This window comes from Orbilia oligospora (genome assembly GCF_000225545.1).
Source record: "Orbilia oligospora ATCC 24927 unplaced genomic scaffold scaffold00043, whole genome shotgun sequence".
Lineage (NCBI taxonomy): Eukaryota > Fungi > Ascomycota > Orbiliomycetes > Orbiliales > Orbiliaceae > Orbilia > Orbilia oligospora.
The window spans coordinates 809,721-828,524 of record NW_011645600.1 but is presented as its reverse complement, the minus strand read 5'-3'; the positions used below and the strand labels follow the sequence as shown (position 1 = coordinate 828,524).

At 43.4% G+C, this 18,804-nt stretch overlaps 6 protein-coding genes across 6 annotated transcripts; 2 read left to right on the top strand and 4 right to left on the bottom strand.

Moving 5' to 3' along the window:
- Positions 1–3,598: 3,598 nt before the first annotated feature.
- On the top strand, positions 3,599–4,201 carry AOL_s00043g256 (uncharacterized protein; the record flags this gene model as incomplete). The annotated part of the gene is made up of 1 exon (XM_011120743.1): positions 3,599–4,201. One exon carries the CDS (start codon positions 3,599–3,601, stop codon positions 4,199–4,201), a length of 603 nt encoding a protein of 200 aa, XP_011119045.1.
- Positions 4,202–5,402: 1,201 nt separating this feature from the next.
- AOL_s00043g255 (uncharacterized protein) lies at positions 5,403–5,783 on the bottom strand (the record flags this gene model as incomplete). The annotated part of the gene is made up of 1 exon (XM_011120742.1): positions 5,403–5,783. One exon carries the CDS (start codon positions 5,781–5,783, stop codon positions 5,403–5,405), a length of 381 nt encoding a protein of 126 aa, XP_011119044.1.
- A 2,812-nt stretch (positions 5,784–8,595) lies between these two features.
- On the bottom strand, positions 8,596–9,655 carry AOL_s00043g254 (uncharacterized protein; the record flags this gene model as incomplete). The annotated part of the gene is made up of 2 exons (XM_011120741.1): positions 8,596–9,425; positions 9,493–9,655. 2 exons carry the CDS (start codon positions 9,653–9,655, stop codon positions 8,596–8,598), a joined length of 993 nt encoding a protein of 330 aa, XP_011119043.1.
- Positions 9,656–10,829: 1,174 nt separating this feature from the next.
- AOL_s00043g253 (uncharacterized protein) lies at positions 10,830–11,396 on the bottom strand (the record flags this gene model as incomplete). Its single annotated transcript, XM_011120740.1, has 1 exon — positions 10,830–11,396. One exon carries the CDS (start codon positions 11,394–11,396, stop codon positions 10,830–10,832), a length of 567 nt encoding a protein of 188 aa, XP_011119042.1.
- Positions 11,397–13,653: 2,257 nt separating this feature from the next.
- AOL_s00043g252 (uncharacterized protein) lies at positions 13,654–15,988 on the top strand (the record flags this gene model as incomplete). Its single annotated transcript, XM_011120739.1, has 11 exons — positions 13,654–13,708; positions 13,788–13,802; positions 13,878–13,989; positions 14,159–14,325; positions 14,393–14,424; positions 14,503–14,894; positions 14,975–15,012; positions 15,096–15,257; positions 15,336–15,496; positions 15,563–15,650; positions 15,723–15,988. 11 exons carry the CDS (start codon positions 13,654–13,656, stop codon positions 15,986–15,988), a joined length of 1,488 nt encoding a protein of 495 aa, XP_011119041.1.
- A 210-nt stretch (positions 15,989–16,198) lies between these two features.
- AOL_s00043g251 (uncharacterized protein) lies at positions 16,199–16,998 on the bottom strand (the record flags this gene model as incomplete). Its single annotated transcript, XM_011120738.1, has 3 exons — positions 16,199–16,382; positions 16,465–16,834; positions 16,917–16,998. The coding sequence occupies 3 exons, from the start codon at positions 16,996–16,998 to the stop codon at positions 16,199–16,201; spliced, it is 636 nt and encodes a 211-aa protein (XP_011119040.1).
- Positions 16,999–18,804: the final 1,806 nt, after the last annotated feature.

Here is an 18,804-nt window from a genome sequence, read left to right as displayed (position 1 = left end):
CTGGGGACCGTATGTTCTTAGGCTAGCACAATATCACCGTCTTCCACCTGCAATTATAACGTTACTATAGTGGGTAGTGCTATTAAGGATTCGCGGGTAAATTCTCTTGATTCATTTTCTCGCAAAAACAAATGCTGCTTTGCGAGCATGATACTATCTCCAAGTGAATGGCCTATGGCCGGCCTATTCTCATCAGCTTTGAGAACAACACCGTATCCATGACGAAGCCGAACTATGACAACTTTGGTATGAGAAAGTTACAAGAACTAGATATGAACTATGTGCCCACTTTAGTTGAGACTTTATGAATTCACAAAGATCCGGATAGTGTGCGAATAACCGTTCTATATAACGTGGCGGGATTGCAAGCTTTATGAAAATCCAGATTTAATATATATTTGAAAGTGCCTGATAGCCAGACTTAGATAAACTAGAATCGAAATACTCGACAAATTATATATGTCCAGGAAGTATTCTCTAATATTCTATATAAATTAAGCTCAACAGCCGTACTGGTGAGTTACTTAACGAAATACAGTAAGACCCAATGGTATCTATGCTATATAGGTATGTACATGTAAAAATCCTATTCATAAATCAAAATTTGATTAGTCATGGGCGTGGTTAAAATCGTTTCATGGTGAAAGAAGACTAGAGAGAGAGCACGTAATGTTTCGGGGCGAAACAAGTTCGTATATTGAGAAGCTATATTCGGGGCAAAAGAGGTAAACGGTAGGTGAAGAGATCATGCGATGTAATCGGTATGTGTGGGTCCTAATAAGCTTATCCAATGCTAGCGAGCACGCAGAGTTGTACTGCCGGCGGTGGGCCGATGAGGGGCTACTGCTACGTATAATACCTTGATGCTGCCTTGTGTACCTTGTAGACCTTTGATTCACATTAGAAAAAGTAATACGAATCTAGATAGCGAGCTCTGCGTGGAAATTTCTAGCTGGGTACAAAGCCTACATGTATACAGGTGGCCAACAACTCTTAGTAAAACTCCGAAGATTCGGCGAGTAGCTCTAAGACCGCTAGTTTGTGAGACAGTGTAGCAACCTGTTCACACCTATATTGATATCTGAAGCTACTAAACCCGCTAGGCTATCCTAAAGGGGTAAGGAAGGGTATCAATAATGAGTACTTATATATTGTATATAATTTAGATATCTCGCCGAAGAAACAATTAGTATACGTCACTTCACATGACATATATCACTTTAATTGATATTCCTCGGAAAGCATTAAGTTTCATGATTCCGAGGCCTAAATACGCGCTGATTTAGTCAGATATAAATAGTTGAAAGAACTATAGCGATGAGGTCCATTATGTAACAAGCCAAATATGAATGCCGGTTCGATATCTTGCCCTGAATTTCAGACAGCTGGAGAAAACTGGAACAACACAGATAGTTCTCCCCTGACTTGAAAATGCAACATCTGGGTTTCGGCCGAACAGAGTGATATACCGCGCTGCCGTCTTGGCACATGAGCTTGATTAGAACCTAACGATTCATGAGTCGATCCAGAATCGGCCCACGTGCGGCTGCATTTTCTATCCCCATTCGATCTTGAGGTCAATTAAATCCAGCAGATCTGTCCCTGTGTTGGCTTGAGAGGGGCCTGGATCGGTCTTGTTCTAAATAAAGGCGAGATTGGTTATACGCAGCTGAGCCGTGTTAATTTTTGCATGTCCAATACAGTGATAGCTCAGCATAGTTGTGTACGTATGTGAATTCAAATTGACTTGCATTGAAGTCTGGATCCCGAATTGGTGGAAGATTTGGTATGCCGCAACGGTACCATGGTCTGAAGTGCCGTTATTCCGACCCAGCTGGTCTCTCCGTTTGCCCTCTCGACCGGACGCTAACTGGGAGTGAGGAGCCCTTTTGGCAGTTGCAGTTTCTCATCAAAGTCTAGTGCGCATTCACTCACCAAGTAAAAGGATACTAAATATGTGAAACGACCAAATTCTTATTTGCCGATCCGCTAATGATAAGAGCCCATTGCATTGATATCACAAGAATCATGCCATCCGGCACGGTGCCGCATTTGTAGACGCAACCCGCGGATCACAATGTTTTAGAATAACTGCGGCGTGAGATCACATGTTGGTTTTAATTTATAGTTATTTGCAAGATCTTAAGATTCGAATCATGCTCCCTGACTTTTCGATACAACTTTACAATCTCGATATTGCGACAGACTTCAATAGTAATTGCGAGCTATATGGAACATCCTGCCTAATCCACTATACGATTTCAGGAGGCATTTGTGTTTGACGTAAAGTCTTTTTAACCCTGTTTGCGTTGTCGCCTTGTGTCCCAACCGCCTTGTCCTGGAATGCTCATGCTCACGCCTCCGTGGGTCCACCAGCTTACGATGTCTAGGGTGCTCTGAAAGTCACGTCGACAAGCTCAAGGGGAAATTTTCAACCGACGAGAGGATTCCTGTTTCTATGGAGTAAGAAGAAACAACATGGATCCACCCGTAAGTTTTCCAGACGAGTCCGGCCCTGCCCCCAAGACGTACGGGCCAGGATATATATGCTTCTGTATACTAATGGGCGGGGCTGTTACAACGTTGAACTTATGGACTGCCTTTTTTGGTACAGAGGCCTGTCATCACGATCTGAAGAAAGCTCCATTGATTCGGTGGATTTGCCCGATTCTGCGAGCGGAAGAAATAACGTTAACAGTCTAGCATCCCCTAGTGGGCTCTCTTTGCCCCATAAGCGATCCCAAGAGATGGCTAGCTAGCGTCATTCGTTAGGCAACCAGCGACTTTCGCTTCATCCGAACGAGACCGAGGAATTCTTTACTTCTTTTTCATTCGTTCCCTTGGTTCCTTTTAGTCACAATCAAGCCAAACAATCTACGATACGATGGTGTTATGGGACTTCGTGTCAAACAGTGCAGACAACCGCAGGTAAGCTTGAACTTTCCGACGGCGTGGTCCATACTAGTATACTCCGTCATTTGGGGCAGACGCTGGATACCATGCTTTTCCTAGCACATTTTGTAGGCTGCCTTTAACTCGGACAAGCAAGCATGGCTGTTGCCCAGGGTTGTCCTTCCTGCCATGGCCGTGCTTGTCTTGCTTGTATTCGACATCGTTGTTCGATTTGAGCACATACTTTTTTTTTTTTTTTTCCCTTTCCCTTTACACTTTGGTGGGTAGGCGAAATGTAATTGATTAACGATCAACGACTTTAAATATCTCCGGGTTCCATTTTTTATTCTTAATGTAATAAAATAAGCTATAGTTTTCCTATCTTACATGCGAGGTTGACGATCTGACTGAGAGCAGGAGAAAGGAGTCCTAGCAGATCGTTCCCAGAACAAAAACTTCAGCCGTCCTGTTAATTATATTACCATTACCACGAAGGAAATCTGCAAAAGTCCGTACAGAGTACCATGGCCGCCTACCAGTTGGAAAAGGAATACGGATATGTTGCACGACGTTATTAAAAACTACTCTCTCGATACACTTGTCGTAGCAAAGGGGGTTGGAATCATAAGTAAGAGGAGGAAACGGAAGCCCACCTCTTGACCATCTGAGCACGCTGCTAGCGCACCACGGCATTTCTGGGGAAGTTATGCGGGCAGCTGTCTTCTTCATCGCGGCGACGGTCTTCTCCGCTGCGTGGGCTGTTCCGCCAAGACAGTTCGACAAACAAGCCGAAAACCCCGATTCAACATCGAACATTGCAACAAAGAATCAGGACAATCCCCTTCATCGTCGAGGGACGTCAGTGTCTGCTCTTTGGTATGATGTTCCCTCGCCGACTCCGACGCCACCACCGAAAAAGAACATCCCTGGAGCCATCGGGGCCACGATTGCCGCTGTGTTCATTGTAACCATCGCCGTTGTTATTTTTCTCGCTCATAGGGGCATCTGGCTGCGACATCTTCGTACCCAGCAACTCCTAAAAATCAAATCCAAAACTGTTCTGAGTTTTCGTCCCACGAGCACTACACCAGAACCTATCGAATATGACGAGGAAATGAGGCAGCAACGTTCTGGTCAGATTGTTCAATCTTACATTTCGATGGAAACTGTTTGCATTTCTGACCAGGATAGCGAGGTCGGTGTGCCGGTTAACCGCATGTCGATACACGACCAATATTTTGACCAGTCGCCGGAACATATCATTATAACGAGACCACCCCCTGCTGTTCATAGACACAGTATCTCATGAATATTTTGGATTCAAGGTCCGATAAGGACCATCCTATCTTGCCAAAAGAGGGACAGGAAAAAAAATCGGGTTTCAATTGTGGGGCGCGGTGCCGAGTCATGGACCTTGGTTTTTGAAATTTAAACATAATATGCCCTCATAGGGGTCGTTGTCCCAGAACATCTAGCATTTGGCAATGCTCCAACGCTTTTGTAAGCAGGGGAGCCCATGCGCTTCGCAACATACGGTCTTCTTCCGACGTATTCCCTTCCACAAACTCTCAGGTTTACCAGGGAGTATTCCAGTTTCTTCCACTCGGATCTTCAACCCATGCACTAGCAGAAGGGTTGCAAGCCTTCGTCACAACGCATGGTCGTATCACGACATGAATTGATTAATTGACGCCCTCCTCTACGGTACTTTTTCAATATGCAGATACCAGTTTCGACAAGGAGCGTCGATTTCGTACCAATTCCCTATATACCAGGTCCCTTTCTTGGGGATTGCACTGTAACAACATCTGGGCAAGGTTTCCTAGGCCTAGAATCTGATTTCATCCTTACTAAACTTCAGACCAATCGGTCGGTCTCGAGGTTGGCTTCATAATCATTCCGTTTCAACCAAGTTAACGTCATATATATCCCTGGAGTTATTTCGCATTTGCTTGAACACATATACCATTGGCGCATTCATAGGAGTTTGGGAGCAAAGTCTTTCGTGCATCTGCATCTTCAGCTTTATGCATTTATATGTACTACGAAACTTGAATCATCAAACTTTTACGTATTTACTTCCTGTGTATTTTAAGGCAGTTCTCCCCCCGCGATATCCTTACTAGCTATTCAAAGGCTCTTTTTGTAGTATCATTGAATCATCCCATTTTCCATTAAGTTGTACATGTGTTCTAGGTACTATTTGGTAGATCCATTTCATTTCATCTGTAGCATTGTGAAAATTCTCCCTCTCAAACAAGCACTTTTGTTTTTTTGATTCTCCTCGCCTTTTCTGGGGTTCAGCTAGTCCTCTCCATCGCATTTCTCTTCCGAGAAACTTATGCGACAATTACAAAATCTGTCAGGTATCTCGTCTCACGGGGAGTGCATAGATACCCCGAATATCCATATGGTGAGCACGCGGTCGGTATCGCGGTCCCGCTAGCCATGATCCTGTGCCATTCTGGTATGTGCGTACTATATTTTCATTAATGTATCAGTCTCCAAATCTAAAAGTTCCACTTCTTTCTTAGAGGGTGGATAGGTCCTTTTTCATACCCTTCGATAGGTGCTGCCCAATAACCAAACTCCACAGATATTATTTGTCCTTCAACTTGATATTTCCATTTCACGTCCGGATTACTGCAGACGGTAAAATTTGTGGGTAGTGGGCTCGAACTTTCGTCAACGTTGTAGCTGCGTGGAGCCTTGTATTTGCATTCTGTGGATGTTTGCGTTACGCCTTCATAAAATGTGAAACTGGAGTATGATACTCTCGACGGGGACTGGGAAACGTAGTATTCGAATTTTCGAATCTCAAAAGGTCCATAGGCGATAGATGGGACAACAAGTGCCAGAATCGCAAGAAAGGTATTGAAAACGATCCTCATTGTAGGAAATAGACGGTGTGATATTGGGATATATAGATATAGCTCCTGCGAACCTGGGGCAAACTTTCAATTGGTAGAGAACGGTTTAGAAAGGTATTATATCTAGGAAATCTTTGTAGCTTATTGATAGAGAATACCTTTTGTTGTTCATACACCAAAGCTCCTTTATATAGATCTAGCTGAGACTGTGGTTTCTCAATTGAAAGAGCTAGACAGCTATGTTTTTGAAGCGGCTATGAGAGCGTTTTCGCTCAATCAAACACAATCTGGTTTTTTCTAGATTTCCCCCATACTTTAGCCTATACAGATGCCCACGGTCGAGAAATATCGACTTGATTGCTGTGACTGAATTCACTGGCTTGATGATGTAGTACAGATTTCCAGCCTCCCTCAAAGTCTAGCACAAGCTGACTTTAGTCCACCAGTGGGCTCACTTTGATGCCTGTGAACTAGGTTTCTGTGCAAAAATAGTATAAATGCCATATCTCGGGGATTTGATCCCAAAGATAGGGTTTATGAGCCAGGGAGTGAATTTCTTCGTTCAGAAGTTGTGAGTATACGATATGTTTGAATCTAGGGTCGACTTATATATGCGCATCCATGTCGGGGTTACACAACCTCTGATGAAGGGAGAAGAATAGACATCATGCGTCGTGAAAACTTTGCACAGGGGATAGGCCACTGTTTCGCGAAATAAATGTCTAATATTTGACGAGATATTGCTTTATGAACAGTGTGGTACAAGTCCTCGTGTACACTAATAGCTAAAATCCAAATAAATGTAATTTTGGGGTCTGTTTTCTTTCGATTGCCACAAAGTTAGGCTTCAGTTGACTACAAGGGTCCTGATCGATCGAATAAACCAATTAAATACTCTGAAGCTTGTCGAACCTAAGCTACTGATCTAATTATTCTCGGGGCAGGGTTTATAGGAACTGGCATCGCAAGGACAATGGCCACTTTCCGGCAAGAAAGGTTTGGATTTAGGATGTTGCTGGGTTGGCCGCGGGGATGAACGATCTAACCGTTGTTACATCGCCTACTACCGCGGGGACAGATTGGCTTAGAATGCCAACGTTCAGCTTTGATGTCAAGCTTACAGTTTCCAATCCGAGCCTTCTCCGGCACCCCCATCTCACCCTAGAGCAAACTTTTGTAGATATCCACTACGATAACAGATCCAGAAAAACATTTGCCCTTCGTAATGACGTCCTTTGAAGCCACTTACTGCCGAATTTCATGTCAGTATTGCATATGTCCAGCTGAGGACCTCAGAAATACTGGTCTAAGGTATCCGATCGATGGATGGATCAACTTCGAGCGCTAGCTGACTTTCGATTGCAACAGCATGTTCAGGTGAGCGACGTATTCCACAAAAAAAAAACCACTAGTGATTTCAAAGTAACGAGCCAACAGCCAACAGCGCCTCCAACTTCGATACTTTGTTAGTTTTTCAAAATGTTGTGAAATATGGCATCGTTGAACTAGGCAGCAGGCAGGCGCCTCGCACTTCTTACATGCACAAATGTCGATTGGTTTGGACAGGCCAAGCTAAGGCTTTGGATAACTAGTACACGGAACAATCCACCCTCAGGTATTGAAGTTCTTTGGTTTATATATATTTACATGTATATATGGCGATATAGCTGTGAGTTCATATGGAGTATTGCGTAGTTTCCATAAAATGGACTTACGAGCGAGGCCGGCGCAAGCTGCATCTGAGCTGAGCATGGATCCATAGGTGTGTTGCAAAATTGGTGACTGATAGCTTCAGAGTTGCTTTAATTCAACAATTCATCAACCTCCATGTATGGGAACCTCAAGGCTTATTAGGTGTAATTATCATAGACGAGTCCAGACTTCGACAGTATTTTTCCTCTCAAAGCTCAATACAAGACCTGTTTGACACAACTAATCTCTGCTGAGTTACTGCAGTTAATGCCTTTACTGGAATGTGACATAAGTTGTGCATTTATGAGTTTAAACTCTCAAGCGCGATATTTATATCATCATATATATTGAAAAGCTGGCCAATCACGCGGGGCCTGGGTTATGAAACCTTCTATTAATTCTGTCTCCGGACAAGTTATCCATGTTGAAATGATTGACGCTTGTGAGATTGGATTCGGAGCCGGACTGCACACTGTCTTGATTGCGCAACTAAATTTGGTGCGAATGTATCGCAAGTTGTGGCGAAACCCAGGATTTCATGTATTACAACACCTCTATAGGGGAGCTATTAAAGGGAAACCGTATAAACAGGCCCACCTATCAAATTCGACCGAACCTATCAGTTACATTTACATTGGAAGAGGGCACTGATATTCTTTTTGTAACTCCATTTAAAGTTTACATTTTTGATCATGTAGCCCAACGGAGCAACTACCTTCATTGGAAGGTTTCTAAAGTTCGATACAGGCCACGTGAATAATACGGGTCTGTGATACAAAATGTGAATGTCATAAATGGGTGCAACTTGAAGGGACAAGAATAAGGCCTCGACATATCCGGGCCTAGTAAATAATCATCTGATCATGAAAAACTTGTAAAACAATGAGAAAATTCCAGAAAATTAGTGTAAGGAAAGAAAGAAGAATTTATGCAACCTGAACCACGCAATGCAGGGATATATATCTAAGGAGTGTAAATGCCCAAAACACCATGTGCTAAGAATTTGGTAAGACGAGAAAATTTATGACTAAAACCTCTCTGCCTTGGCCGTTAAAAATGGCCTTGCGCAGCAGACAGCCAACAATCAGAAAAATCCAGATATGGTTTTTTAAACCTGCTCGAGGAATCGAGTATTGAATGGTTAAATAAATATAAAAAGGGCAATGTAAAGGCTGATGATAGTTATAGCCGCCTTCGAGACAGCTATCTGTGAAGCGGCGCTTGGCTCATTGGTTATCAAGGACGGGTCTGCGGTGGTTTGTGACGGGCCCAGGGTGGAGCCAGTGTCATCAGGTGCAGTGTATACAACAGTCCTTGTGGATCCACCAACGGATAATGTGAGATATGAAGTGCTTGGCTCCACGGGTTTAGGCGGAGGGGTAGTTTTCGAGGTGATGCTGCTCTCGCTGCTGCTCTCACTGCTGCTGCTACTGGTTATGGTAGTATTCGATGGGGTAGTGCTAGTCTCCTCAGGTGTAGTGCTAGGAATTGATGAACTGAACGTAGTCGTTGTGTTCGGATATGTGAAAGTCGTCGAGCTAAATTCGGACGAAGTTGTGCTCATATTACTAGGAGCTGGTCGGATAGTAAACCCGACCCCAGTATCCGCAAGTTGAAAAAGATTATCCTGTCGGAAAATATTCACGCTGAATAAGCGGTCGTCCCCTGGTTCCGGTATGCTCTGCAAGTTGAGCTCAATTTCGCCATCAAGTTGCGCATACACCAAGAAAAGATAGTCTGCATTGTCGGTATTCGCTGCTGGAGCAATATACTGAAAGTTCACGGTCCCGAAAATCAGATCCCCGCCATCAGGCTTGGGTGCGCGCAGGTTTGATGCTGCATAGTGTAGCACTGCCTCTGTTGTAGGGTTTCTCGAGTTGGTGATATCCATGAGAATTATTGTATACCGTGTGTTGTCTGGGATATCGACACTTGGCGAGTTCAAGGTGAATACAGGCGAGGAGGTTATCGCTTTTGCGCGAAGTAATTAGTATAATGTGTGTGATACTCTAACTTCGAAGTCAATATCTATACTCACATCCTGCTGACGCTGTGCTATCATCTTGGATACTAGTATCGCCGAACTTGACCAATAAGGTCATTCCAGGTACAAAAGCCTCAGACAGTGCCTCTGGTACTGCGGCTCGTGTGAGACCCGCTGCCACTCCCGCATAGACTGCCAATGATCTTAACCAGCGCATCGTGAATATTAACTTTTTAGAAATTTTATACAGATGCGATAAGAACCGTGGCCTTGAGGCGGAAGAGAATACTAAATAAACGACGGAAGAAACAAGATTAAATGTGGCGATAAAATCTCGAAAGAAAAATCTGGGAGGCTGAGGGGATCAGTTGAGCTATATACACTAAGCGGCATGCCCAGCATGATAGTTCGGATAAGAAGATACGAGCTCCAGTTCCGTTAGAAGCACACCATCAGAAGCATATCACGTCGCATTACAGCAAAGGTGGGTCGCAGAGCTGGCCATTCACGAACACTGATTGAGGATGCGCTAAGACAAATAAGGGAAACCAGAGCTGAGGATGAATGGATTTTGCGGGCTGAATGGGAACCAGGGGCTATGAATAGTAGATGTTCGGTGAATGTTAGGTTCTTGCAGACGGAGACAGCGTCATAATGTAACCTGTTAGCGACAGGCCAAGGCGCCACAGCTGCTTCGTCTGGTCAAGCTTCTTGATCAAACGTTTCTTGGTTCCTGAGTTTTCCCGGAACTTTGGCCGGCCAGTTTGTGCCTGTCATGGGTAAAACTCACTCAGGCTTCTAAAGCGGGCCGACAAAGGCCTTGAAGGGATCGGAGCCGTGACTGAACAGTTTCAACTGGTACGAGTTCTTGTCTCATGGGTGTTTCCATTGGCTATATCCGATAGGATGTTCCTGACTTCATGAACCGCCTTCCATTTCATTCCCCTGGATTCAGTTTCGGATCCATGAAAGAAGATACGAAACAATCGTTCTCCGCTCAAAAAAAAACAAAAAGAGGGAAAAGGAAAAGAAAAACAGGGTCCTGAAAAGTACAACATAGTCAACGCGGAAAGATTTAGTTTATCATGGGAGTTGCTAGTATAGAATCAAGACTAAGTGGGCTAAACTAGCCTATAAATATTGATCTCGCGGCCTATATTAAAATATTAGTTGAAAGTGGTGAATGAAAAAAAAAATGAAAAAAATGAAAAAGAAATCATTTTTTGACAATATGCACAGTTATAGAAATATGGAGGATAACCCCGATGTCCCCATCGATCAAGAGAAATTAAAAATATTAAACAACACAGGGAATATCAGGACAGACAGTTGGGCTATCTGGTAGAGAGATCAAAGGGCCTCCAGATAGATATGGTATTGCATTAGAGCATTTAATATTTGAGTCCAATTGGTTGATATTGAATAGGGCCGGTTGTGTCTCGTCGTTTAGAGACATATGCCGCATTCGTGCAATTATTGGTTGGCGGAGCAGGGACTTCTGGTGCACAAGGCACCCTTCCATCAACTTCCTCGATCTGCTCCCGTTTGGCATTTTTGGCGCCATGAATCGTTGTGTTTCCCACGAAGCTAGGGTCTTGTTTTTGGTACCCACAGAGTTCCCTTACTTGGTGGGTGAACTGGGTCCCATCGCTGTTTTGATAAGGATCGGCTTCTGAATAGTATTGGCAAACTTTGCGACTCCGATCTGCCCCATCGAAAGGAGCATATATTACAAAAAATCTGCAAGAGACAATTGATGCGCACATTGAAGCACAGGTAGATGAGGTGCTGGGTAGGGTATCGTAGCTCGTCGGCTGGATCGTATTACTGGTATTGGGCAGAGTTCCAAGGTTCTTATAAACAAGCTTGAAGCCAGGAACTCCTGAGCCGGGGATCGCTCGGGAATCAGAAAAGGGAATGATAGCAGCTGCCAAGATCAACAAAGGGTTCAAAAGCATTTCGATACTTTCAACAAATAGAACTGTCAGAGGAATGTCAATGAAAGGATCGTAAGACTACGCGTCTTGGTGCTTTGAAAAATGAAAATATATCAATGGCAAAGGAAGTGTATTATTAAATGAGTGACTAGAGTTGGATGGCTAATTTTTGCAGCGAAAAGTTGGGATGGCTACAAAAGTTGATTTGTATCGGTTCATACACAGATTTCAGGCCTGCTTTATACAACATCATAACGGAGATTCCTAGCCCGGCAAGTTCCGAGATAGACTTAATTTGTACCCTTTTTAAAAAAAATTTGGGGTTTCAAAGATATCAAATTTAAGTAAGATCTGTAGCTTTAAAGTCTGTAGATAGCTAGACTATAAAATACAAAAGTTAACATTGTATATAAGCGGTTAATATGATGTCATAACAGGAGCCATATCGACTCTTCAATAATATGATTTGCAAGGGAAACAATCTCCTATACACTATTGCCGAAATATCTCTGGGGTTTGAAACTGTTGGCTTCGTCCTACTTGTAAAACGAGATGTATGTGTGGGAGATCTGTTGTGTTGTTGGAAAGGTATGGGATTCTCACAGCTGGATCTTCACAGTCAAATAAAACATTTTGAAACATGGGAGAGGATTAATTGCTGGTTAGAGATGGAACGCACAAACTCTATAAGCTCAGGCAGCCCTTTATCTAAAAGGTGAGTGTTCGGGAGTAACAAGCCTCCATTCATTGTGTACTATTCCCCTAGTTAAGACCAAGAACCCACAACGGGTTATAACGGTGCACCCGGTTAGCATATACATGTCAATCGATGTCATACACCATATCAGTCCGTGGGCATTATAAGCATGGTTAGGGGTTGAAAAACCCACTATTGATACCTTCATGGTCTATGACACTAGATTCCCTTCTGCCTCGCCTAATAATTTGGCTTGCACAATTGCGGCGTCTTCTTCTTTTTTAGCATTAATGCATTTAGGAGGTCAGGCGAGCACCATGTGAATCAAAATTGTTAACCTGTAATGCGACGGAGGGAAACTCGAGAATTTAAACCCAGAGCGAGGGCTGTGTATATATATGAGGTGTGAATCATAGCATACTCACATCACGAATCATATTGTCCATCTCGGGTGGACAAGTGGGTATCTATTCGGTCGCAAAGGTCCCGATAATGAAGGTGCCCTTGCTAACGTACTCGTGCGTTCGTATCGAGCTCGTCGTAACGAAACTTGAATTTCATAGGCACTTTGTTGAAAATCTGCCTTACGTACTATTTGGGTTTCTATAAAACAGGGTGCGATATTTTTGATTACATGATCGTGCGAGTTCAAAGGCCTTCTATCGTAACTTGCGAGACATCTGTGAGAATTAAGGTTAAAAGGGCGTATGAATCTTAGAATTTAGCCAGAATAGACACTAGGCTTCCATCAAGCCGAAGTGTGGAAGCGAATAAAGCCACCCGTAGTCCTTATCGCGTAAGTTATCTGGGGATCCCGCCCAGCAGGTGTAGGGACTAAAATACAACATGTCCTCATCTAGCATCTGCGCCGAACGGAAAAATTATTCCGTCATGCAGTTATGACACGGGTAGCGGGTTACACAACCATGGACAAAATTTAATCAATATCCCCGTTCCAAGGGAGCCGATGGTTAAGAAAACAGGATACTTACAGAATACTCCACTCCCCAGAAGTACCCCGCAGTGACAGCGGCAGGTTGGCAACGTTACCAAAATGAGAAAGGATACTCTGCGGGTATACCGAATATGCACTTCGGACGAAACAAATGGACAATATGGCCGGCAAAACGCCCCATTTTACTTAAGATCAAACCCGAACTTTGATGCCGAGAGTGAATCAACTTTCACTTTCTTGGTGTCATGTCGTGAAATATGTACATCTGTAGCTACGGGCCCTTGCGCCTGGACATGTCAGTTGCAACGTCGACCGTGGTACGAGCTACATAGAGTAGATCGTCACGAAGCTGAAGCTGAGCATATTAAAAGTGAAATTGAGCTATATTGTTGAACCTGACAGAACCCTGTGCAGTTGTGCTTACTCAGGTTTAGCTGGCGAACTCTTTTATCATATGTTGTATTTTCTGGAAGAGAATGTGGATATATATTCGGGCTCCGGACCCGCCATCTATTCTAGGTGGCCGGTTTTAAGGTAAATTTTCAATTGGCTTTTGGAAAATTCTATAGGTTATTGTTTTGGTTGGTATATTCTCAAGTACATAACGAGGGTCACGCAAAGACAACATGGGGCTGCCCAAAATTTATAACACTTACTTCCTGGCGATAATCGCCACGATAGGTTAGCCTCGACTATCTTTTTCATATTATTTGTATGCAGGTTTCTGGCTTGGTGATGGATAACTAATGATAGTTTTTAGGTGGCATGCTGTTTGGTATGTGATTGATTACCAGCGTCCCGGAATGTCAGGCATTTTGGAATAACTAACGATACATTAATTACTCCGAAGGTTTCGATATTTCATCAATGTCAGCGATCATCGGAACCGAACAATATAAATGGTACTTCAACAACCCTTCTGGTGTATTACAGGGAGCCATAGGCAGTGCTTTAGCTGCAGGGTCCGTGATAGGGTCACTTGCTGCAGGACCTCTTTCAGATAAGATAGGGCGCCGGGATTCAATTTTCGTGGCATGCTTATTTTGGTTGATTGGGTAGGTCTAGAGAATTATACTTGGGAAATTTACTTTTTTTAGGCTTAGCTGAAATATCCGGCTCTTAAACATCTAGAACTGCAGTACAAGTGTCTGTTCAAAATGTTGGACAGCTTATCGCTGGTCGCATTATTAATGGAATCACTGTCGGGATTACAAGTTCTCAAGTTCCAGTTTACCTTGCAGAAATTGCGAGGAAAGAAAAGCGAGGAAGCTTAATTATCATTCAACAGCTGGCAATTGGTGAGTTATATATAGAAATGCTGATGCATAATTAGTTTGGGTCTAACATATCCTCGAATACTACTAGAATGGGGTATTTTGTTCATGTTCTTCATCGGCGTAAGCGAGTGCTCATACAAAGCCACGAGGATATATATGGTTACTTTTAAATTTTTTCTAATTAAATGGCTTGAATAGTATGGTGCTTCTTTCATTGGCGGCCCGCGAACAACAACCTCCTTCCGATTTGCCTGGGGAACTCAATTCATTCCGTGTGTTCTTCTCATGATCGGAATTCCATTTCTTCCTCGGTCGCCACGCTGGCTCGCTAAAGTTGGGCGAAAGGAAGAAGCTATTCACAACCTCGCCAAGATCCAAGCAAATGGAGATACAAATGACCCACTTGTGGTAGCAGAGTGGGAAGAAATTACGACTGTCCTTGAAGCAGAGAGGTCTGCCGGCCCCGGTTGGCAAAAGTTCATAAAACGGGGAATGTGGAAGAGAACTCTGGCGGGGATGAGTGTTCAGGCTTGGCAGCAAATGAGTGGTGCCAACGCTATGGTCTACTACGTCGTCTACATATTCTCGATGTAAGAGATATGGAATTAATTGCTGTGACTCTGTAAGATTGAACCTAAAAAGTTAATAACCTTAAACTTTTAAATTTTAGGGCTGGGCTTTCAGGAAACATCAATCTAATCTCTTCGGGTGGGACTTCAATTCCATAAACATGCATAGCCAGATGGTCTACGCTTGATCTTGAAGGCCTTATTACTTACGGAATAAGATAGGGGTGCAATACGCCTTGTTTATCATTTTTACGACTGTTATGTTTTTTTTCATCGACAAAACTGGCCGTCGTGGGCTTCTAATCTGGGGGGCTATAGCAATGGGGGTGTGCCACTTCGTTGTTGCAGGCCTCTTGAGTGCGGGCGAGTACAACCCTGACGGATGTATGTTGGCCTTATTATATTCTATTAACCTCGAGTATCATACAAGACCGGAGTATCCTATAAGCTAATGGTTAATAGGGTATGATAATCCTAACGTGGTCATACGTGTGACTGGCCCGCGTGCAAATGCCGTCATATTCTTTTGCTATCTCTTGATTGTTATTTACGCTTTAACCCTAGCGCCAGTGGCATGGATATATGCTGCAGAAGTTTGGAGCTTGGAGACAAGAGCCACAGGAGTAAGTTTTCCTTTACGACCTTCCTTGGATATAATGGAAGCTAACATGAGATACTTTGACAAACAGATGGCTCTTGCAGCCACAGCAAACTGGATTTTCAACTTCGCTCTGGGCTTGTTTGTTCCCCCCGCCTTTAAGACTATTACTTGGAAGAGTAAGTCCTTTGGATCCCTTCCCATGGTTTTGACGTTGAGCAGGTCTCTCATAAACTGAAATTATAATGTAGCCTTTATCGTATTCGGAGTCCTCTGTATGGGCGCGGCTGTCCAGGCCTTTTTCACTTACCCGGAAACGGCCGGCAAAACTCTGGAGGAAATCGAACAATTGTTTTCCCACGAAGGTCCCTTGCCGTGGAAGACTAAGAAGGGTGAATCCACCTTGGACGCTAAAGTGCAGGAGATTGCGGATCAGTCCGCAGAAAAGCGAATGATGGGTATGAGGGAGGAGATGGGGGCTGGTAAAAGTGAACAAGTTGAAAATATCACACAATAGATTTGTTGATGTCGTTTAAGTCAATGATTGTATGGAGGAAGAAAGAATGCATTAAATGATATTTCACTACTAGAAGAGATATTTGCAATGACAAGGGTTGTAAACGAGCTGCAAATGACGTGAGATTTCGTAACAGATATCGTAAGATAACAAGAGATATGGCTATCATTTTGGACAAATCAAGGCCGAATTGTGAACTTTCGATTCTAGTTAAGCATCATGAAGAACATCTTGGCCAAAGTCGATAGGAGTATTCCCGCACTCCTCAATGTTAACACTCCAACCTGGATCCTCGCTCCAAAAGCTCCTTCCATAAATCGGCGTTTCAAAATCGCCCTCTGTTTTGAGTTTCGGGGAGGCCCTTTGCCATTTGTATGCTTCTACCCATTCCTCACTATCGATTGGTATTCCAAATGGATTAGCTTTCCTGTGCGGTTAAAGGTGAATAAATAACGGATAAGAATTTCTTAACCTACACGATATGTCCAATAGCTTCTGAGTTAACAGAGACTTCTGGTTCGTCCCCTTGTCTCCGGCTACACAAGCTTACCCCCAAATTGGAGCCGTTGCAATATAGAACTCGGCATTTACCATGGGGAACGCGGTAGGCAGCTCCTCCCAAACTCCCCAAGACCTGTGGCAACGGATGTAATAGGTTCTTTACAATATCCTTAAGGGTCAAATATTTTTTCATGTTATCCTCGATGGGGTTTTTAAAAAAGCCACGGGTAAAGAAGGCGTCTCCGTAGGCAAGTTCCAACCAAAACATTTGGCTTTTTTCATCGACGTTGATGAAGTATTCTTGGTGACCGGTTTGTCGAGATTTCAAGCTGAGGAGCTCTTCATCTAGGGGAGTATTATCGTCAACGCTTGAACATAATTAAGGAACCAAAGTTCTCAAATAAATGGTTCAAAGTGAGTCTCTTACCGACACGGGCCTCATCAGGAACAGGCATTGCTCCAACAAGCCCCCCAAACGCCAATAGAGCAGTGAAAATTCGAAGAAGCATCTTGTTAAGTATATACAGTGCCTAGATCAGAGTCGAAACTTGTATATACACGAAAACCTGTGGCTTAGGCGTTTGTGTGATATAATTGTAGTCTAGACACCGAGGTGGCGGCTACATGGTCTCATTTATAGTTACGATCGACCATTCAACTGGTCTCGTACAAGATTGCCATCCCGGCTTTAATGGATTTCCTTCAAGGATAGAACGGTGCACATGATATCAAGTAGTTGTCGCTACAAACTTCGAGTCAAGTCACTGATTAACGTGGGGGTGGCTTGGCCTTAGAAAGAGGGGTTGTATCATCACATCTAAAGTGAGTATAACAGATAGATAGATATATCGATACCGTGACGAACTAATGATGGAATCCTGTGCATTGTTGGAGTGGTAACATATATTAATGTTGGGGTGTTTTAGGTAGGATACATTTCTAAAAACTACTACTTGTGAATAAGGTGCAAAGCTCTGTTTAGTTACGAAATAGAGAGAGGCCTGGATCGAAAGGAGGAGTATTAGCCCATTGTGCTTTTATAGGCATCCGTTCCTGACTCTCGGGACACCAACATTGTTCAGTGACCAGGTATGGAAATGAGACAATTAACTAAGGAGTTTCCTAGTTTTAGCCAATTGAGATCCAGCACATGCACAAAGTATCCTAGCTCGAACACTATGCATAGCTATGTAATGGATTGATGCGAAGTTCTCAGTGATAACGGTTGTGTATTCATGACTATAATAACCAGGTCCTTATCAGATGATCACGCCAGAGCGCCAACATTATACATCGACATGAATCCTGTAGACTTGCCGACTTGTTGTTTTTGTTGGAATATGTTATCGATCCTTTGGATGCATAAATCTCGGCTCGTTCGGAACACAAAGCAACTTCGAAATTCCCGAGCCCGAATTAATAGACTGATTCATAAAGCTACTTTTTGGAGATGTATACTCCCAAACTCTGGACTAATTAGTGTGCTTAACTCTTAGGGTCGGTTAAACTACATAATCTCAGAATTGGACAACTGGTTAGTACTGTAGTGGTTGTGAGTGGCACTGAAATCTCCGCTTTGGAAGGCTGGCTTGCGACGAATCCTCATATGGCCGCAGCAGCAATTAATTCTGGTTTACGAGATAAATTGTGTATCTTTTTACACGAGATCTCGAGAAGAAAATAGCAACTCGAAAACGGGTAGAATTTCCTCGAAACCTAGATCAGTAGCCGCTTAGTTCGTTCAAAGCAAGTGAACCGGGAAGCCGAATATTTCTTTCCACTAGAAGCGCCAAGCCATGATTAAAGCTTGATGCCGGGTCGAATTAAATTTGGAGGCAGGAGTAGCTTACGTATGCGGGCTTGAATCCACACCTTGGCCCAAGCCGTCAGCCGTCTTTACTATGTCAGAGAACCAGAACATTACATTAAACCAAATAAAAACCATATTCTCGAGTATAAATACCTTCCCGTGTTACTGTAGGAAGAATACGTATAGCTCTTGTTCTGTTTTGGTTATCAATTAGAGAAATATCGAAAGTTAGTTCAGGTTTTACCGACCCCAAGCGTCATACTAATTTTGACGAGAGTTCCCATTGTAAGCGGTCTGGCAGTTTGGAATTGTTTCGCCAACCCTTACAAGACTGCATTATAAACATGAGGAAGGCAAGCAAGATATTTATGCCTCTAAATTGATTTAAATTTCGCGGAACTTCAAACGCCAAAGAATCTCCTGATTAACGCAATATTTCCCCGAATAACCTCCCTGAAGGGGGTCGTGCATCTGTGTCCAAATATATGCCTCGCACTGCACCTTG